This window comes from Silurus aristotelis (assembly GCF_946808225.1).
Source record: "Silurus aristotelis genome assembly, chromosome: 28".
NCBI classification, from domain to species: Eukaryota; Metazoa; Chordata; class Actinopteri; order Siluriformes; family Siluridae; genus Silurus; species Silurus aristotelis.
The window spans coordinates 9,449,780-9,472,506 of record NC_139601.1 but is presented as its reverse complement, the minus strand read 5'-3'; the positions used below and the strand labels follow the sequence as shown (position 1 = coordinate 9,472,506).

The 22,727-nt window shown below is 36.2% G+C and overlaps 1 protein-coding gene across 2 annotated transcripts in view; it reads left to right on the top strand.

The window, feature by feature from the left end:
- foxj3 (forkhead box J3) overlaps positions 1-22,727 on the top strand; it is a 124,955-nt gene that overhangs the window by 61,718 nt on the left and 40,510 nt on the right. For both annotated transcript variants that reach the window (XM_083534156.1, XM_083534155.1), the window contains exons 3-5: positions 11,709-11,783; positions 15,796-15,879; positions 20,334-20,435. In XM_083534156.1, coding sequence (XP_083390282.1) covers positions 11,709-11,783; positions 15,796-15,879; positions 20,334-20,435 — 261 coding nt within the window. The remainder of the gene's footprint in view (positions 1-11,708; positions 11,784-15,795; positions 15,880-20,333; positions 20,436-22,727) is intronic.

The window sequence follows — 22,727 nt, the reverse complement described above, 5'->3', positions numbered from 1 at the left end:
TGTCGCTCCCTTCATTGACTCTGATACAGATGAATAAATTAAAGAGTGGATTATTGGTTATCTGAGAAATCTGCTGGAAAGTATAGGATCAGATTTAGTAATTTCTGTAGATTGTGCTGATTGGTATGTTTGTGCGGCATCTGCTTATGAGAATCCTTTCAAAATATACTTTCAATGCTTGAATTAGACCACAGTTTGTGTGGTGGAAAATATTGCTGCCATTTAGCAGATTTCCTGATCAAGAGCAACGTACAAAAGGGCTTTAAGTCTCTATCAATGATTAAATCAACATTGGTTTGCTAGATTACAAACTTAAGATACCATCAGCCTACATCATTGGATTTATTTTTTTGCGTGATGACGGATATCAAAATCATCTTAAAAATAATTAATATTAATAATTGTTGACCAATAGTAAAGGTGAAGTCCTTTCTGGATTTACAGAACATTTGCAGTGCTATTATTAATATTGTAGGCACAAAACAGAGATTTCAGAGAAGCTATTTGTGGCCATTTTAGACAGATGTTTAGTTTAACTGCTTTCAGAATGACAATAGTAGAATGGAGTGGGCAGGTATGGCACAGGCGCACAGTGAGCTCTAGAGATTTGGCTGTGTTGTGTGTATGGGAGCTGAATTGTCACCTCTGCCCCCCTCATTGGCTCTATTGGTTGTAATAGTAGTTTTTGACTGGATGGGTCTTTAAGCACCTGTAAGATAAATGGATGCTCTGCCAGCTGCATGGCACGAGTGCTGCTTGTGCACACATCTCTGAGGAGGCTCTTCTCCTTGTGCTCCATCAGCCACTTGTTTGTAGTGGCTGTTCCAAACTGTGGCTGGTGACATTGTAAATTTCCCTGATTGGTAGCATTTAAATGTGCCAAAAGCAAAGGTCTGTTGGAGAACATGTATGTGTGTAAATGAAAATAGCTTTGCTGTAACATAGTATTTTTTGCGTTCAGCTGCACTTTACACTTGTCTGTAAATTATTTTACAAAATGGTTAATAGGGGATGTTACTTATTATGAAAGGAAGAATCAAAAATAGAAAAGCAAGTATTTGTCAGATGAGTCATTGTAAATGTTGTATATAGCTTATTGTTTTGCACTGTTAACTCTGTTAGATGTTGGTTTTGCAGGCAGTGCTTCCTGGAGTGTTCTGAAGGTGCAGGGACTGCAGGAAGGGAAAAAAAAAAAACCCGGTGGACCCTACAACATGACTTAGTGATACCTTAACAACCCTATTGAGATGTTAACAGTTGTGCAGAGTGTAAGAAAACTGGTCCATTCTAAAGATCATTTACAGATTCTGTTTTACATGCCTAGAGTTTCATGGTCAAGATTTATAACATCATATAAATATCATGTTCATTCAAACTGTCAATTAAGCTACTCGGGTTTCTTACATGTGCAGCAGCATTTTAATGGGTTTTACATTTTGGATATTCTATAGTCTGCCATTTCTTCCCTGTTTGACCCATTCTTTTGGGATTTACTTGCATGTTTAGGATCATTATCCTGTTCTGTAGTGCTAATGCATCAGCTTTTGACTGAAAATTCTCCTCATTCTTCTTAAGCACTTTCTGGTATGAAAAAGAATTCATAGTTGATTTTATAATTGCATGTTGGACACACTATGAGGAAACAAAGCACTGACATTTTCACCACCATGCTTTAAGTTGGTATTAGGTTTTTCTTATCAGATGCTGCCATTGGTTTTCTTGCTCCCCTGACCAAATCACTATATCTTTGACTCATTTACGTTTTTAAGTTGTACGTAGGTAGTATGGTGTAGGGTGAGTGGGTGAGAGAGCTGAAGTTTAAATAGGACAAGTTTGTCCAAGACGTTTTCTTGTCAATAGCACCTGAACCTGACTTCATTTAGAAAGATTTTAATACACTCACTTTTTCCACATTCCAGTGGTGTGAAATGTAAAAGTCTCATAATGGTCTCTTTTGCTACATGCAACATGACATGGCATGTCATTATTTAATTTAAAAAAAAAAGAAGAAAGTCTGACTAGATCAGTATGTGAAAGTAATTTGGATGGATAGATTTTATATTAACACACCATGGTTCAGTTTTAGGCTCTGTGTCTTCTGAACATCCCATTACTACCGTAATTGCTGGACTATTAAGCGCACCCAAATATAAGCCGCACCCACTGAATTTGACAAAGATTTATATTTTTAACATAAATAAGCCGCATCTGTCTATAAGCCGCAGATGTCTACATTAAAACTAATGAACTTTACACAGGCTTTAATGAAAGACAGTGCCTGTTACATGGCTTGTATCTAAACAGTAGCCTACCAAGAAAGTAATTGTTCACTGTCTTCCTCCTTCCTTTCACAAAAATTTCTCTCGGGAGTTTATCTTTTGGCATCGTCGTGCATTTAAAAATCACCATCGGTGAAGCTTTTCTCCCGATGCCATGCAGCTCAGAACACAGGTGAAGTGTGTTTTTTCATGCCCGGTTGTTTTCAGCGTGACGAATTATTCGCATTTCCCGTTGACAGTCCGAGTGAGGGGCAGGTCAAACGTCAGAGGAACTTCACCCATATTTATGATGTGGTGCTGCCCGATTCAGTGGGAGCGCATCTGATTTAATATAAAGAATTTCATTGGTTCACCTGAACCTGTTCGGCAAATTTCATTGGTCTAATGTTGTGGGGCTCAGTTTTTTGGCATGAAGCTTGTGAAACCGGGAAAAACCCAGGAAAAATCCATAAATCAGCCGCTTCGTTGTTCAAAGAGTGGGGGGAAAAAGTCCAGAAAATACGGTAATTTTGATTCCCCCTCTTGCTAATATAACTTAAAAAAGAAGATTTGTCACTAGGTTTCTGCCACATTAGTGAGGTAACTGATGCATTGATGTTTGGTGTATAGACCTAGAATAAGTCCAAAAGATTATAATATAATTTTTTTTTTTTTTTATCATTCTGGATTTACAATTTAATACAAACTTAGTATCAAAATGGTTTAAATTTAATGAGTGCAAAAACATGATCACTATCAAAGAGTAGTATTTAACATTTTAGTAAAAATTGTCATAAGCATATGCAACTCAACACATAACCCCCCACCCTGCAAAGGGCCCCTGTTCACAGAAGTATAAATCTCCCATCTTTTAGACTTTGCCAGATTAAAATAGAGGTTAAAGTCACAGTCCATACGTTTGTGCCCTGTGTACTATTACACTGTAAGTATTTTTCAGAGTATGGAATTCTTTATCATTTTTTATTTTATTTTTGGATATTAATTTACTTTTCTATGCTTTCTGGCCAGATCGGAGTTGAACAGTTTCACCTACTTGGGCTTGCCAACTAGCACATTAATGGGCAATATAAAAAAAAAATCCAATAAAGATATTATTAGGATAAACATGCACTCTGAACGTATTTTATACTTAATTTTTTTTACATTTTCACATGTCTTGGTTGTGTGCTTTAGGTAATTGTCTCATTGGAAGATGAGCCTTTTGCTTAGTCTAAGTTCTTTTTATATATATTTTTTTGTTTATTTTATTTTCTTAGAATTGTATTTCCCATTCCTTCAATCCTAACTAGTTCCCCAGCCCCTGCTGCTAAAAAAACACCCCTACAGTATGATGCTAACATTAGCTTGCCAAAGAGAATATTATTTTTCTTCTTTTCATAATTCTTTGTGTTTTTTTGGAAATTCCCAGGCTTTTCTGTTTTCTGTACTGAGAAGAAGCTTCTACCTGACCATTCTGCCTCAAAGCTCAGCACAGTGGGGTGTTGCAGTGATTTCTGACCTGGTACAGATTTCTCCACACATGATCTTTGGTGCTCAACCCAAATGCTCATCAAATTCTTGGTCACCTTAATTGCTTAGTTACAATTATCTCCAAGAGTTCTGGTTGTAACATTTTCCATTCTAAAAAGCTTTTAAATAAAACTCTACAGTAACATTTTGATGTCAAAACATCAATAATTACATGTATGTCAATGGGGGTGTTTTCTTTTTTGACGAATCAATCACCCTGTGTACTTTTAGCAGCCTAAAGTACACATTGCACGGATGTGGTTGCATGAAAGATGAGCTTAATTTATTTTGTGTCTTTAAGTGCTATTGTGTGCTATCTAAGAGCTGCATTTTTTTTTGGGCCAGTTTTGAGTTAGTGGTATTACAGCCCTGTGCCACTGACTATTGCCACATACAAATTGACCTTTTTGTTTTGTTCTTTTTGTGGGTCTTTGCTTTGTGCAGATTGCTTTGCTTTGTTTTATTACTTATTTATTGTATATTAATTTAGCTTTGGTGTAGGCAGTGGACTCATTGATGATTACCATGGAAATGAGTTTACCTTGTATTTTTACTTGTTCAGATGAGAGGGCAAGAATATTTGTGTGCAGGACATTACTCCTACTGCAACTACAGGTAGCTTCTACATCTGGGCTCCTTATCATTTCCAGCTTCTCTCACAGTCAGTCAAAAGCTCCTTATCTAAGGCTGAGGGTGATAAATTCTCCCTGCTCTGTAAGTGGATTATCCTCCCGCTCAAGCCTTTTGCACTCAACTTAAAAACATGTTACTCCCAGTCCATGTCTGTACAGGCTGGTATAGGAAAGACATCGGTTGGCGTTTTCTCGGTCAGCAAAGGCATGTCACTAATGTTTACTAGCACTTTGTTCTTTCTTTTTTACCGTCCATGTGAAAATGCTAAGTTTAGAATTTTTGCCACAAATCACCAACAGAGCCTGGCAATGTGTGGAATTCCCTAACCAGTAGAGAACAATTACAACTGACTAGTTATTTATTTATTTATTTATTAATTTTTTTGTAGAATTGTGTGATATTGTGTTTTTGACAGAGTGAGACTGTATGGTCCTATTAAAAGCTCAATTTTTTTTGTCTAGCACTGATTTGGTAGTTGAGCATTACACAGGTTGTGTAGAAACATATATGGTAATGCAAGTTATAAAAAAAAATCAAGAGGATTTGGGTGGTTAAAATGCATTGCAAATTGAGCCTATTAAGTTAATCAGTAAAACATACATTTTTAGAGGTCATTCCTGTTTATTGTGCAAGTGTAAAGCAGGGAAGAATGGATTTATGCACTTGAACCAAAATCACAAAGGCTTTTTCCCCCCATACATATATTTGCTTAAATCCTAGGGTTTATCATTTTTTGGTAACAGAGTTAGTGATGGTCTTTCAAGTAGTCTGTTTAAGAACTTTTGTTAAATCCATATTAAATTGTAAGTGTTTAGATAGAACTTATACAGTAATTCCCCGCTTTACTGTGGTTTGAATCTCGTGCCCCCTGTTTTACCGTGGAATTGCATTTGCCACATAACTAATTTGTTTCGCGGATTTTTCCGGTTTCTCACGAATAGACCAAAATAACTTATAGGGAATTGTTTTTATGGAGTTTTATGTTAAAATAATGAAATGTATTAATAAAAATAAAATTGTTAATTATAAAAATGTTAATGCAGTACAGTATTGTATACATAAAATAGCATTTTTTTGTGTATCGTGGGGATTACTGTATACATAAACATATTTATGCATTGTTTTATACATTGACTTTGTGCGTTCAGTGAATTTCTTGTTCCTTAACTGTTCCACAATTTTTATTTTTTTTATTTGATGTGGAAATACATATAAACAATATATATAATCCTGTATACTACAGTAATAACCCACACTTTTTTGCAATTAACTGAGTAATTTTATAGTATATTTAACATTGTTTCCAGGGACTTATGATTGTCAAACTGTGTGTCTGTGTGTGCATGTGCAATATTTGCTACAAGTCATGTGCAATATTTGCACGTCACTGCGTTAAACAGGAAATCACTAGCTGCAATTTGAGATGCTTAAGTGTGTCTAACCCTAACCCTGTGTGTGTGTGTGTGTGTGTGTGTGTGTGTGTGTGTGTGTGTGTGTGTGTGTGTGTGTGTGTATATGTATGTATGTATGTATATATATATATATATATATATATATATATATATATATATATATATATATATATATATATATATATATATATATCTATCTCAACACACACACAAATATATATTATATATACATATATTTCTCCCCTAGTGAAAATGCTTGGCATGCAGTAAAGTTTTCAGAGAATTTCCCTAGTTAAGTAAGATCTTTTCACAATTTATAAATGCTCTTAGAAATTATAATTTCTCTTCACAATGTATACATTCTTGTTGAACCAGAAATTCCATGTGTACACCTCCTTTTTATATAAATAAAAAAAAATTGGATATTACAATGCTTGTGCAAGTGTGGTGTGGTTGCACAGATTGGTCTGCATTTGTATGTCACGTATGTAGACTTTACGTATGTAGACATTACCTAGGCTAGGAATGCAAAAAGCTGAAAACCCCTGAAAGCTTGACTGCTCGGACAAGTCCTCCTTAATGTTGTTCTATATTGTTTTGCATTTTAAACTTGACCAGCACTTTTTGTTTTTTAGGGTTTAGAAAAATTTACACTGTGACTATGTGACAATGAAAGTATGAAACACTGATATCATCTTTATACTTGTTGCATTGGATACAAAATAGTAGTGTACCTCAAGACTGGACATGTCAGAGTTGTAGCAGCAAGCCTTATTACAGGAGTGGTACAGTAGATGCTCTTAAGTTTGTTGAACATGTTGACAATTCTAAAGGGCCTGTGCTAAAGCCACCATATTTGTTAGACTTCTACAGTATTGTTCCATTGGTGCTTTACTGTATTATTTGTCAATATTGATTTGACAAGCATTTTAGTTTTGTGTACAGTGTACTGTATTCATGGTTTAATTTTCCACAAGTGTCTGTCATCTGTACACTGTCATGCAAAGGTCTGTTCTTTCTTATCACAGTGTAGTCATTTTTTTAATGCCTTTCCCAGATCCTCACAGCTTTATAGTAAGCTGTAATTGTTACTTAAAGTTATTGGAAGACCTGCATAACCTTCAAACATGTAGCACCCTCCTGATTAATCTCCAATGATGGAAGTCTAGGTAGGTTCCTGTTTTCCAGTGTAAGGATGTCAGGCTGGATTTGGTGTAGGTGGTGGGACGGCTGTGGTTCCCTGGGCCGAGTGACCCAGCTTGTCCTTTTGGCTCACATGGGTCGATCGACACCAGGACTGACAAGCTCGGATTGGCCCAATGTCCACCACAGGTGGGATTTCTATCGGACAGTGGGTTTGCTATGAGCAGTGGACACAGCGGCGTGGCAGAGGACAGCTCCACTGCTGTGACGAGTGGCAGAGTGTTTACTCCCCACTGTGCAGCACAGATAGATGCTAGTCTGTCTGAGACTGACTAGTCTGCTCCTTCATGCTGAGCACAGTGTCTGAATTAGTTAATGCAGCCTTCTGAGCCTTCACACTCCCCTCTGCTCTGAACATTTACCTGCTCTACTAGAACCCTGCTGTGAGACCTGGACATTAAGAATTTCTTGTGTGTTAAGGAAAAATTGCATTCATGACTGTTCATGGCTGAGTGCATGCACCCTGATAGACATGTCTAACAGCTAAAGTAACAATTAGTTTCCATAATATTCATTAAAAAGAGCTGTCAACACAGGCCGCAAATAACTGAGGGTGGAAATGTAAGGCCTTTGCCCACATCACAGGGGTAAATAAGCAGTGAGCATCGTACTGCGCTGTAGGTTTCTATTTATTAGTCACACTACACTACCAATCTTCTGTTGCCTTAAAACATTTGAAAGTAACCCTACAGAGACAATGGCAAAAGTAAATAAATGCTCTGTAAAAAAAAAAAAGCTCTCATGTAACAAAAAAAAATTAAATATCTGATTGAATAAAACGTAACTTTTCATTTGTTTTAGATGAAAACTGCTGCTCAGTGGCATTTTCTCTTTGACAAAATTACTCAAAATGGCTAAATATAATGACTTATTTTCAACTAATAAAAACAAGGCAAAATGTGAAAACCAGAGGATTGGAACTCATTTGTAGCCCATTATATGCATGTGCTTTTGTATAGTTATATAGATTGTCCCTGTATGTATAACGTTTAAGATTTCCCATTACTTGGACGAATAGGCAGGCCAGACATGTTTCAGCATGACTATGACACTGTGCATAAAGACATGAGATGAAATAACTTATTTAGTAGTATTTTTTATTATGTTTGGAGTCTTAATTGGTTTTGGATCCCATCCACTGCTGTTCATAATGTATCAGAATGTACTGTTAAAACCTTGGTAGAAGATTTTAATAATATGGATATGTATTTTATGTATATGAAAATCAATTTGCATTATATTTGCATGAATGTGTCTATGTGCGTTTAAATACATATAAAATATATATAAAAACGGTGTTGCGTGTGGGTGTGTACGCGTGCACTATATACACTATATGGATCCTCTTATGAATTTCAGCATGACTATGACACTGTGCATAAAGACATGAGATGAAATAAACATTTGAATTTAACCAAGCACTTATACCCAATTCCAAAAAATAATCAGACTTTTCAAATGGCAGTAATAATGTTTTGAATCCAGCTCGCATGTTATAAATTAACAGCTCCTTTATTTCAAACAGCACATCTTAGTGACTGTAAAGTTCAAAGTAGTGGAGGACTGGATGAAAATCTCATCTAGGGTTATAGAGAGCTCTGTCTGAAGCACAACAAGCTAACAGTTAGCATACCAGCTATATGCGTTGAGACACTACCTGATGGTCTCTTATCAACTTTGAATTTGTTGTGTAATGATTTGTACTATTGTTAACATCTGCTTTAGTGAGAAGGATAATGTACGTTTATGCCGAGTTAATGACAATCATAGGCATTTTGACATTAGATTTATTTTGTGAAATTCTTATTTAAAACTAATGAAACAACTTGCTTGCATACGTGTTTTCGCCATCAAGTCAAGTAAGCTTTCATTCCAACCATATACAGTACAGTAAAAAGAAACAAAGGTCACCCAGACAGCACAAGATAACATAAAATAACAAAACGCAAAGCTACACAAAACTGACACAGCATAAAGTGCATGTGTGACATTAAGTGCAAAGAGCAATATAAGACTGTGAGACAGTAAACACTGTGACAGTCACTTGCGACACTGAACAGTATAAATTTATTTTAGTGCAAATAAATTGTTCTGCACAAGCCAGTGCACTCTTAGTGCCGGTCCCAAGCCCGGATAAATGGGGAGGGTTTGCATTAGGAAGGGCATCCAGCGTAAAACATGTGCCAAATTGAACATGCGGTTCATGAATACGGATAATCCGCTGTGGCGACCCCTAATGGGAAAAGCCGAAAGAAAGTTTAATTGTTCATATAATCAATTATGTACTTTTAAACACTGAATGGTTTTAGCAGCAGCCTCCACACATTATTTAGTAGATCCACATTTTGCTGCATTTTTAAATAATACATTTCTTTTTTAAACGATGTGCATGTGTCAGATTAGCATATGGTGTTGGGGTTAGTTTATCTCCTTGGATCCCATTGGACATAGGTTTGCTACAGGTTGTTCATTGTGGTTGGGTGATGCCCATGGACTGCAATTTATTGAGCCACTGAAATATTGCTTTGTGCTTGGGATTATTGGTCTGCTTGAAGATGAATTTCTTCCCAGTTTTTCAGCCAACTAAAGCAAGTCCTCTTGTGGTATTTCACTCTATTTTGCCCTAATATTCCCTTCTATTATTTTCTTCACAGAATGAAGCCACCACTATAATGTACTTTGATGGTGGTGTTTCTTGAGACATAGAAACCTTTTAGTTTTGTGCTTTTGAATTTTGGTTAAAATGCTTATGGTCATATCAGACCACAAAATCTTTTCACATGTCGTAGCTATACTACACTCATAGCCTCTAAACTCTGTAGCTCCTCCAGTGTGATTTTGCCTCTCTGACTTGTCATAAGCCTCCTACTTGTCTAAGTTGTGAGTTTTGAAGGGTGGCTGAGTGGTGTGGTGCAACTTCCACTTCCTGATTATCGAGCCAACTGTGCTCAAATGGATATGCAAACACAGATATATATATATATATATATATATATATATATATATATATATATATATATATATATATATATATATATATAAAATTTATTATAATTTTTTTATTTATTTATTTATTTATTTATTTTTTTATTATTCTTTGCTCTTCATTTCCCTTTAAATTCACAGACTGACCTCTGAACCATCAACAATCATGTTTTTAACCAGATATATTGACAGATTATTTTAATGATTTACAGATGGATGCCAGTTGTCAGTTAACTATGTTTTTATTAGGGAAGTTGTTTCATTGGTATACACTAATATTAAACAAGACATTTGGTTTTAAATCTTGTAATATTTGGTTAAGTTTTAATGTTTGGAAAATGGACAAGTGTAAGGATCAGAGTGATTTGACAAAGACCAAATTGCAGTGTTTAGATGCCTGGGTCAGAGCCTCTCCAAAACAGCAGGTTTTGAGCGGTGATTCTGGTATGCAGTGTTTAGTACTTACCTAAAGTGGTGCAAGGAAGGACAACCAGTGTACTAGACATGTCATGGACACCAGTGGCTTATTGATGTGCATAAAGAGTGAAGGCTAGCTTGTCTAGTCTTATCCCATGGATTGGAGGTGCTAGGATTTGAACAGATTTGAATTGATCAGAATTCCTTAACCACTAGACTACCACTTCCCATGATTGTTTGAGAAGCATGACAGAGTTCTAGTTGTTGACTAGATTTCCAAATTTCCCAGATCTCAATCCCAAAGCGCATCTGAGAGAAATGCTGGATAAGACTGATCTTTAGAAACCCATCTCACAACTTCAGATACCACAGCACACTTCTGCTATATAACAGCATAATGCTGCATACAGTCTTAAACAGGTGGTTTTGTCTTGTTTTTGTTTGTGTGCTCTGTTCTTTTAAAATAGTAAATCTTATTTGATGTGCTCTCTTTCTCTCAAAGAACTGATCTTTGAGATTCTTTCTTCTTACCACAAATTATTTGACATTGGCTTGTCTGGTCAATTTTCTGCAAAAAAGGTTTGAGCCATCAGGCTTCTATTAAGCATATCTACTTTATCATGTTAATTCATTGTGCTTTCTGTAAATTTGTGGATGCATCTATGGACCACCATAATTGCATTCACATGTTACTTGCTGTATTTGTTTGCACACAGCAGGGTCATTTCTCTTTTCATGCATTCAATAATAAAAAAAGAATCAATTAAATGTATATAGATATTGCTTTGTTATACTCTGTTTTGTACCCCTATTTACATTAAAGGTTATGTCTAAGGTGTTTAATTATATGTAATTATTTTTAAAGAAAGGTATGCTGACAGCATAAATATTTTTGATAATTCTGTAACATTGTATTCTTTTTGTGTAATTTAGTAGTATTTTTTTATTATGTTTTGTGTTTTAATTGGTTTGGATCCCATCCACTGCTGTTCATAATTTTATATCAGAATGTACTGTTAAAACCTTGGCAGAAGATTTTAATAATATGGAATTCTATTATTTCTAATAGATTTATTGCATTTGGCAAAATATGTAATGTGAAAATCAATTTGCAGTATATTTGCATGAATGTGTCTGTGTGCGTTTAAATATATATAAAAACGGTGTTGCGCTGTATGCATGTGGGTGTGTAAGCATGCACTATATAGATCCTATTATGATATTGTATAATGCAGCCTGGACTTTTTTCTTTCTTTTTCTCCTCCTGCAGAATTCTATTCGGCACAATCTTTCATTGAACAAGTGTTTTCTAAAAGTGCCTCGGTCCAAAGATGACCCAGGAAAGGTAAGCCATCTCTTGCCTCATTACTTTATAGGTTTTTGTCTTTGTCTTTCACTTGCACTTTTCAGGGTACCTAAAATTATAGTGCTTTGTGTAAACATTGTTCACTTTAAGCTTCCTTTTTTTTCTAGAATGTGTATACTGCAAAGTAGGGCTGAAACAATTCCTTAAGTAACTTGAGTATTTTGAATACAAAAAAGCATTGAGGCAAATGATTGTTTTGTTTAGTCCATTTAACTACACACAGCGCACAGTTTCCCCACGGACCGTTATTACTGACGCACCACCCGCTAAAGTCTGAAGAGCGCCTGACAGATAGACTGAAATGAGAAACGGGGAGAAAACAGCATGATGCGAGGAAATTCAGGCCAAAGAAAACGACAAAGTTTCCAAAGTTTGGGATCATTTAAAACCAAAACAAAGAAAATATCGTACAATGAGTTTTTTTTTTTTTTTTATTTTAAACAGATTTTTAGATGACAATTAGATGCACTAAATCTGTTTAGGTTTTACAGATATTCTTGTATGCAATTGCTACATGAAAACAGACCAGTAAAAATACACCTCCAAAATTTTTTTTTACATTTTGTCAATTATATTTTAGCTGTTGCTTTTAATGAAGATATTTGGATCCATGATAATGAGAAAGGAGATGTTTTGTTTTCAAAGCTTAGAATTAGTATTACTGAGTCTTATTTAAATGTTTATATTGACTAAAGGAGTCAATATAAGTGTCAATTTAAGTGTCATATTTTGTGGTGGAAATCACTGCAAAACCTAGGTTACAATACACAAATGCTTCATACATCTTGCTGTTTATTCTGTGTTAGCTAGTTAGTGCTAGTCATGCAGAAGTATGTATAGGTAGGAGGAGTACAACAGAATTGATTAAAGGTTTTAGGTTTATATCTTTTTTTTTTTCTCTAGAAATATAATTTGAGATTAATTTAATGACAAAAATAACAAAAAGTTATGCAAAAATGTGTTTTAATCACCAGGTTAATATTGAGAACTCCAAAGAACACATTCTGTTTCTTATAAAATAACTAATAAAATAATTAATAACTATAAAATAATTAATGATCTGCACAACCTCCCCAACTCCTGACAATAAGCCACATAGAAAAATATGTTTAAAAATTAATCTCTAATGTAGTTCAAACCCTTTCAGAATTACTATTACCATCCAGATAAGTCACCAGGAAGAACTATAAGAGTGACCAGTGGGAGCTGGGCAAGTAGATGCTTTTTTTTTTTTACTGTTTTAGAATCCCTATACCTTAATTGGAGTGCATATATGACTCAACCTCTTCCTGGCCCCAGTCCACATCCAGGGAGCACAAAATCCCTCGGACCAGACAGCGAGGCTTAATACGTGGTACTGTGGCATGTCGGAAGATGTGGCCTGAATCTTAATTTCATGTTTTTCTGTAATCTTCTGATATTGACACTCCTGTGAGCAACTTACTTAAAATACAAAATAATCTATTGCTGTATGGATTCAATGGTATATGCACAGCCGACAAGCTTGCATCTCAAATGTTCAATTTGGAATTTGCCTCTCCCTTTCCTCCCCCGAAGAAAAACTTCAAAGCCGCCCAGTGCCTTCTTGATATGTTCCATCAATATTGTAATGTGATAGGAATATGGAGTCTGCTGCTTGCCTGAGATAGTAAGAGAAGCATGGCTTTCAAAGAGATTGCAGATGCTCTGTACCACAATATTCATGCAGCCTGCAAGAAGTTGCTGTAATTCTGCAGTTCACCTATGAACATAATTTGTTCAAGTGTCTCTTTGTTTAAAAACGTTTTTGTTTTTCAGGATGAGGGTTATCTATCAACTGTACTTTGACTGCATTGAAACAGGATAGATAATAATTTTACTTCAATTGTTTTGTTTTAAAATGATCCAGTTTTTCTTGCTAGTTGATGTGGTACAATATAAACAAAAAATCTAAGATTAGTTCAATGGATCTAGACTGAAGCTCATCCCAAAGACATTCAGGTATAATTTTTGCAGCTAGTTAAAACTTTTTCTATGTCTCCTCTAGGGCCGGATACTAATTTCGACATTTTAAAGCTTATAGTGGGTTTTTCTTTCTGTAAAAACAAAAAAAACTATGCATGGTAAAGCTATTTGTGTAAATCAAAATTTGTATTGTCCTTAATGATTGCAGATTGCAAGTTGACAAGCATCGTTTTGACAATAAAAAAACAAAACAAAAGATTTTGTTCGGTTGTGAAAATATATAAATCTAGAATTATATAATACATTTAATTTTGTATAATAATTAAATGATATGCATAAATTATATAGGCATACATAAAAAAAAACACGCATTAGAACGTAGTAAAGCTGCAGTAAATCATGTTTTAAAACAAATAATTTAACTGTTGTAGTAGACAAATGCTATAAAAAGAGAATGGAATTGAGAAACGCAGCAAGCTAACAGGCCTAATAAAAAAAAGAGAAAAAATATGCATTGGTGTACAAATGCATAAGCTTTCGCTAAAAACCGCAACAGTAAATAAACAGTTTTAATGCTTACTGCTGCTGTTATTTGCTGCTTTTAGATTTATTGTTTGTTCACACTGTTTTAATTAAATCCATCACTATGTCGCGATCGAGGTGATTGTGCAACCTGATGCTCACGAGTCATGACAGAACAGATTCAGTGCGACTGTCCTGAAGTTACAAACTATTTATACAATAGCACGTCATTAAACTGTACCATTTAGACATGATGAGGATTATGCAGTTTTTGCTTGCCGTGCTGATGTTTCACCTTCATCTGTGACACCACTGGGTTTTCTAAAATTTTCTTTTCTCCCAATTAGCAATGGTTTCAGAGGTGTTGCTAGAAGGATTAAGAGTGAATTATGTGGTCGTATCTTACTGTTAATTAATTAATGCTGAGCTGTTCTGCTAATTTAGTTGTCTTGGTATTTAATTGTGCCAAAGTTCCTGTTTGTGAGGTTTTTTTTGTTTGGTTTTTTTTTTTTTTTTTTTTTTTTTTCTTCAAATATTATTTTTGCTGGAAAAACATTGAGCAGATGTTGGAAATATACTTCATTAAAGAGTACTTTTAATGGAATTAAACTGTAGTTACATTTACAAGGTTATCTGTAGGACTCTTATAACTGAATTTTTTTTTAATAAACAATCTAAGCTACCTTCTTCTAATAAACTTACCCATAAGTAATTGTAAAGGTCCTTTACTTGCCATCTTCACACAATTGAGATCTTAGCACATGTAATATTAAATATTTAAAAACAAAATCCAAGCCTCAGGGTAAGATATTTCGTTTTTGACCAGCTTTTTGAGCTGTTGTTGCCTTTAGCCTTTGTGGATGAGCAGCACTATTGAAAAATAAATTAAATAGCAGGAGTGAAAAGATAAATTATTTAGTTAGGGTCTTGGGTGTTTGGAAATGTGCAACCCCAAACTGAGGTGTGCTATTCTCTCCTTGATTATCTGGGAGCAGACCTGACCAGAAATCCAACATCTCTGTGTCTGGTCCTGAGCTGGAGCAATCAATAAAGCAGAAGCAGAGGAACAGGGGTTTAGATTGGCCTCAGTATTTTACCTGTCTCAGCCAAGGCTCTGGAGAAGACCAGGAGAAAGAGAGAGTAAATAAGTTGCAGAGAAAGACCTGGCTCCACGTTCCAGACATACAGCTCCATAAATGTCTTCCTGACATGATTGGCTTACAAATGAGCTCACTAAAATTTTGATGAGCTGAAAAACTTTACATGATGGACAGCACTTGAGTGGAAACAATCCAATGACTGATTCTTGAAACTCTTCTTTGGGGTGTGTGTGTTAGAGAAAGAGAGAGCCTGTTAAAACCTCTCTGATTATCATCCTCCGTTCTTAAAATAAAGTAAAACCTTTTCTGTGTGCATACTGTATGAAAGTTCTAAAAGCTTGGAATAAGGAAGCTGTTTCAGAATGTGTTTGCTGTACTCCGACACGGTTTGGGGCTAATAGCCAAATTCATGTTTTTGTTTATAGGGTTCGTACTGGGCGATCGATACAAATCCAAAGGAGGACACATTGCCAACTCGGCCCAAGAAGAGGCCACGGTCTGGAGAACGGGTGAGTGTATTTTTGTGTGTATTTGTGTATGTGTGAGAGAGAATGCCATTAATGCATCGGCTGCCTGGAGCATGATTTATTAATAAGTCAAACCACCTTTTTACATGATAAGCCAAAGCCATACTGATGAATGCAGTTGCAGTTACACAAAAGAAAAATTCCTGAATAGTGCAGATAAACTGTATCTGAATTCCTGCATCCAAGTGCAGTCTTTGATCCAGCAGAGATTTTAATTGGGCTATTGATTTTTGTAATGATTAGTCTACATTTCAAAGAATCTACATTAATTTGAACATTAAAATATTTTTTTTTATTTATATATATTTAATAATAAAATGTTTGCTTCCATAACCAAGTCTCATCCATCAGAAGGTGTTGTGCAATCAGAGATGCTTTTCCACTCAACACACTCAAAAAGAGTATATATACTTAATATACTTATATACTTAAAATAGTCTATATGATACCAAGATTTATGGGGTGATCAAAATCAATAAGATCACATTTACCCTATTCTTTTGTGTCGTGTGAATATTGTTTGACCTATATCTGCATGTTTTTTAAATTGTGCTGATGTCACGTAATGATCCACATAAACACTTCAAACTCTGTCTTGTTCTTCAAACCACAAATTTTGTAGTGCGCCAGAGAGATTTATGCTGCTAAAAGTGGTACTTGCCATTGCGGAACACTGTTAACATGTGTGTACTTAGTCTGTAGCAATTTATCGGTAGATCATGTGTCAAAATAACATCTAAATAAATCCCAGGATCCAAGCTTTTCATGCAGAATGCTGCAGACGGCACCACACTGTGTCAAGTCAAGTCAAGTTTATTTGTATAGCGCTTTTCACAACAGACATTGTCTCAAAGCAGCTTTACAGAAAACAACAGTGAAGGTGAATGGTGTGCGTTTGTCCCTGATGAGCAGCCGTGGCGACAGTGGCAAGGAAAAACTCCCTTAGATGATATGAGGAAGAAACCTTGAGAGGAACCAGACTCAAAGGGGAACCCATCCTCATATGGGTGACATCAAAAGTTTGGTCATAAATCTTTCAACAATACAGAACAATTTGTGATCATCATAGATCCAGCATCAGCTTCTCCATGCCAGGGCCTTTAAACACTCGGCATCTACTTCTCCATGATCATCCATAGGTCCATAATCTTCACGAGGTGGGACGTGACTGGAGCTGGCCAAACCTCAGGAAGCCTCGGGATGGGGAGAGAAAGAGAAGCAGTGGAGAGGAATTAGCGTAGCTGCTGTTCATGATATTAACAGCACAAGTTGATAATGTGCATGTGATCAGATGTTCTGGAGCACAAGGTTGTGATGTGATGTGTGTGATGTGTGTTATGTGTAGGCTTTGCTAAAAAGATATGTTTTTAATCTGCACTTAAACTGGGAGAGTGTATCTGAACCCCGAACACTGTCAGGAAGACTATTCCAGAGTTTAGGAGCTAAATGTGAAAATGCTCTACCGCCTTTAGTGGACTTTGCTATTCTAGGAACTACTAGAAGCCCAGAGTTTTGAGATCTCAGGGAGCGTGACGGATTGTAGCGTGTTAAGAGACTGGATAGATACATGGGAGCCAAACCATTTAGTGCTTTATAAGTGAGTAGCAGTAGTTTGTAGTCTATTCGAAACTTAATAGGATTCCGTGTCCGTTTCGCCAGCTGTCCTTCCTTGCATCACTTCAGTAGCTAGCATCCACTGCATACTAGGAATACCCCATAAGATCTGTTGTTTGGGAGGTGCTTTAACCCAGTTGTCTAGCCCTTGTTTGACCCTTGGTAAAGTCGCTCAGATCCTCACACTTGATTATTTTTCTTGCTTCCAAAATATCAACTTAGAGAATTACATTTTTTATTCTGCCTAATATCTTCCACCCTTCAGTGACATTGACAAGATAATCATTGATATTTATTTCACCTGTCTGTGGTTTTAATTTAGTTCAAGTCAGCTTTATTTGTATAGCATTTTAATGTTGGACATTGTCTCAAAGTAGCTTTACAGTGATAGAGATTATAAAGTTAGAATGTATAAGTTTAATGTCTATAACTATATCCCTAAAGAGCAAGCAAGTGATGATTGTGTCAAGGAAAAACTTATTGATATGGTATGTGGAACCAGTATTTGGATCTAAACCACTTAATTATTTTTACTGTGGTAGAAGGCATAAAATCTGTATAGAGAAGGTCAGAAGGAATCGTATTGTGTGTTTGTGCATTTAGAAAATGCGTACGACAGGGTGCCGAGAGAGGAGTTGTGGTATTGTATGAGGAAGTCAGGTGTGTCAGAGAAGTATGTGAGGGTGGTGCGGGACATGTATGAGGACAGTGTGACAGCAGTGGAATGTGCAGTAGGATCGACAGACTGGTTCAAGGTGGAGGTTGGACTGCATCAAGGATCGGCTCTAAACCCTTTCCTGTTTGCAGTGGTGACGGACGAGGTCAGACAGGAGTCTCTCTGGACTATGATTTTGCAGATGATATTGTTATTTGTGGTGAGAGTAGGGAGCAGGTTGAGAAGAGCCTGGAGAGGTGGAGGTACGTGCTGGAGAGAAGGGTAATGAAAGTCAGTAGGAGTAAGACAGAGTATACATGCGTGTGAATGAGAGGGAGGGCGGTTGCAGGGAGAAGAGGTGGAGAAGGTGGAGGAGTTCAGGTACCTGGGGTCAACAGTGCAAAGTAATGGGGAGTGTGTTAGAGAAGCGAAGAAAAGAGTGCAGGCAGGGTGGAGTGGGTGGAGAAGAGTGGCAGGAGTGATTTGTGATAGTAGGGTATCTGCGAGAGTGAAAGGGAAAGTTTATAGGACTGTGGTGAGACCTGCGATGTTGTATGGTTTAGAGACAGTGGCATTGAGTTAAAGAGAGGAGGTGGAGCTGGAGGTAGCAGAGCTGAAGATGTTGAGGTTTTCGTTGGGAGTGACGACGATGGACAGGATTTCAAATGAGTTTATTAGAGGGGACAGCACATGTAGGACATTTTGGAGACAAGGTGAGGGAGGCAAGATTGAGATGGTTTGGACATGTTCAGAGGAGTAACACGGGATATATCGGTAGAAGAATGCTGACCACGGAGACGGTTTATGGATGTGGTGAAGGAAGACAGGCAGGTAGTTGGGTTGAAAGAGGCAGATGTAGAGGACAGGGGGTATGGAGACCGCTGTGGCGACCCCTAATGGGAGAAGCCGGAAAAGCCCAAATAATTTTTTACTATATTTGTTTAAACTTTTGTTAATTACATCCTTACACTCTGTGTATATTTGTTTTCGTTTTTTTTTTTTTTTTTTTTTTTTTTTTTGTGAATTGAAAAGTGATCTAAATGAGCAAACTTGGTTGATTAAGTGGGTATAATAAGTAATCTTCTGTAGCCATGCATATAAGTTTGTGATTTAATAAGTCTATGAGGAGAAAGTACTGTATATGATTAAAATCTTAGATGTCTCTTTATTTTAATAAACAAGCCAAACAGGATTTAGTGCTAATCAGAAATATTGCTACAATGATTTATTGATACTACTTGATAAATATGCACACAAAGGCTGCCTATAAAAAAGCATGTAATTAGCCATTTATAAACTTCCCCTTGTCGTGATTTTGGCTTATCTTGTAGATGGAAGTCCAGCTTAGTAATAAATACCCAGCATGCAGCCATTTTGTCCATTATTTTCAAAAAGAAATGCCAATTAACAAAGGGTTCCCAGCCAGAATTTTGTTTCTGTTATTAATGAGCTGCACTCGGTGTAAAGCATTGCTTGGCCACCCTTGGAGCACAGCTCGCAGATCCAGCTGCCTTAGAGGCATCTTGCATAGTTACACTTCCATAGTGACTCGGGCGGCTAGGATAGCTCGTTGTTTTATTATTTAAAAACCTGTAAATAGTTCTTCTCTCTATTTTTGGGTGGAAAATGCCAATGAATCTCTGTGTTTATGCATATTGTGTGTGAATGTTTGTGCTTGCATAGGTGTGTGTGTGTGTGATTGTGTGATTGTGTGTTTGAATTTCTTTTTGCATGCATATGCACTTATGTTTTTAAACTTTCTGTCTAATTTATATTCTTTGCCATTTAAAACATTTTGCTTGGTGATATTTACTTATCATGAATTAAAAATCACATTGTTGTTAGGCAATCCTCTTATTATAAGCAGGTTTGGGAGAAGCTGGATTTATCATTTTCAGCAGAAGCAGACTATGAAAAACCCTTTTCTTTTTCATTTATTTTGAGTTATTCCAATTTTGCCCTAAATAAAGGTGTTGTGGTCTTGTTATTCATAAGAACACATCACTTTTATTTTTATTTATCTGTAAGCACATATGCTCTTGCCTTGACGTTAATTCACCCAGGTAATGTTAAATTCAATCTTCTTAGCATTAGATCTGAAATGTTTTTTTGTTTTTTGTTTTAAAGGTGTTTTTTTTTTTTTTTTTTTTTTCTCTCCCCTCTACAGGCTTCCACACCCTACAGTCTGGACTCTGATTCCCTAGGAATGGACTGCATCATCTCTGGAAGTGCCTCTCCAACATTGGCAATCAACACTGTGACTAACAAGGTAGCTACCAGTACGGTACAGGTGGTGTATGGTACCCACTGGCCCCTTTGTAAACAGCCCCAGAAACTTGTCCTTATAAATATATATTTTGTACTTCCTTTATCTTGCACAGCCAGGTTCTGTAAATGTACTCCAATGTAAAGCACTTGTGTGCCTCTCTAACCTGGATTTCTCTCGAGGGGATAAGCAGCGTGATACACACATGCTGTTAAAAGAAAATTATAATTGACAGGGTGATTTGATGCAGCATGACACATAAGGGTTTCAATTGCCTTAATTTCCGGACTATTAAGCGCACCCACTGAATTTTACAAAGATTTTTATTTTGAACATAAATACGCCGCACCTGTCAATAAGCCGCAGGTGCCTTCATTGAAACTAATTAACTTTACACAGGCTTTAACGAAAGACAGGGTCTGTTACACGGCTTGTATCTAAACAGTAGCCTACCAAGAAAGTAATTGTTCACTGTCTTCCTCCTTTCTTTCACAACAATTTTCAAAGTTTTTCTTTTGGCATCGTTGTGCGTTTAAAAATTACCATCAGTGGAAGCTTTTCTACCGATGCCGTGCAGCTCAGAACACAGGTGAAGTGCGTTTTTTCATGCCCGGTTGTTTTCAGCGTGATGAATGATTAGCCTTTCCTGTTGACAGTCCGAGTGAGGGGCAGGTCAAAGGTCAGAGGAACCTCATCCATGTTTATGATGATGTGGTGTGGCCCGATTCAGTGGGAGTGCATCTGATTTAATATAGAGAGTTTCATTGGTTCACCTGAACCCGTTCGGCAATTTCCTTGGTCTAATGTTATGGGGCTCAGTTTTTTGGCTTGAAGCTTGTAAAACGGGGAAAAACCCAGGAAAAATCCATAAATTAGCCGCTTCGTTGTTTAAGCCCCGGGGTTCGAAGCTTGGGAAAAAAGTAGCGCCTTATAGTCCGGAAAATACAGTACTTTACAACTCTTCTCTATTTTACTACATAATTTTGACATTGCTTTGCATTGTTTTATTTATTAAATCTTTGACACAAAATAAGCCCTGAATAATTTTTTATTTTTTTTTGTTACACACAACTACAAACATAATTTCTTTGCCTTCTTTTGACGTTAGGACAACCTCGTCCATCGGCATTCCCATGGCAGAAAACACCTTCAATAAATGTTAAACATCTTACAGAAAATGTCATTTTATCAATGACTTTATCAATGTCTTTGTTAAATAACATTGTTTTTAATCCATTAATTATTAGTCTAAGATTATGTTGATCATTTACCCTACCCCAATTCTCAGTATATTTACGTTTGCTATAGAAACCGTAACAGAACAAGATCTAAAATTAAGGCCTTTAATTAAAATTAAAACCAGCAATATTATTAAAGCTGCTGTTAAGATAGATTGTTAAAAGTTTGTTGTAGATAATTCATAAACTCCTTCTTACAAACCAGAATCAAGAATTCAGCAGCACATTTTAGTGGTTTCCTTTCATTAAACCAAAAGGATTTATAAAATGTATATTGTTTTGGTAAGGAAGACTGCAGAATGTGTGCATGTTGAAGTTTACTGTGAAATTAAAGTGATTGCAAAATGAATGCTTTATGACACATTTTAGTCTCTGAACTTCAAAAGCTCATGCAGTCGAAAACCACATAAAATTTTTTTCCATTTTTCCTTGGATGACGAGAAGTTGTTCTGCTGGTTATGCAATATGTGTAGAGAAAAAGTGGCTACTTACTGATAGGTCTGTCTAAAAGCTTTGGTTCATTCTTTCATGTCTTTCATTTCTTTGTGAATCATGTTCAAAATTTGGACCTCTTTTTATCCACGTTTAAAATTTCTGACTAAAAAAATTGACTAAAAGCTCAGTTTAGGTATAAGCCATTTATTTTGGCATACCTGTCTGATTCCCACCTGAACCCCAGTGACTAATGCAATGTTTTTAGGTCTTGCAGCTTTCCTTCTAATGCTCTACATAAAAACAAATTTAGGTAGGAGTCAAAGTGGAAAAACAGTACCAGGAGTTGGGGTTTCTTTGAAAGGTTATTTCTCAGTGAGAGGCCCATAAATGGTACAGCCACCACCTTTACTCAGTGCTTTGTGGAATTCCCTCTTTCTCAAATTTTCCCACCTGTTAGTGCAGGCCATTATAACAACTCATTCTAGTCACTGGTCGCTCAGCACAAACTCACACCCGGACTGACATCTGCTTTTTAGTTAGATATTTTGCCATATTCCCAATTTTGGTCCTGGAAAAAAGGCCAACAGAAGAAGAAAGAATCCTATTAAATCAGAGATGAAAA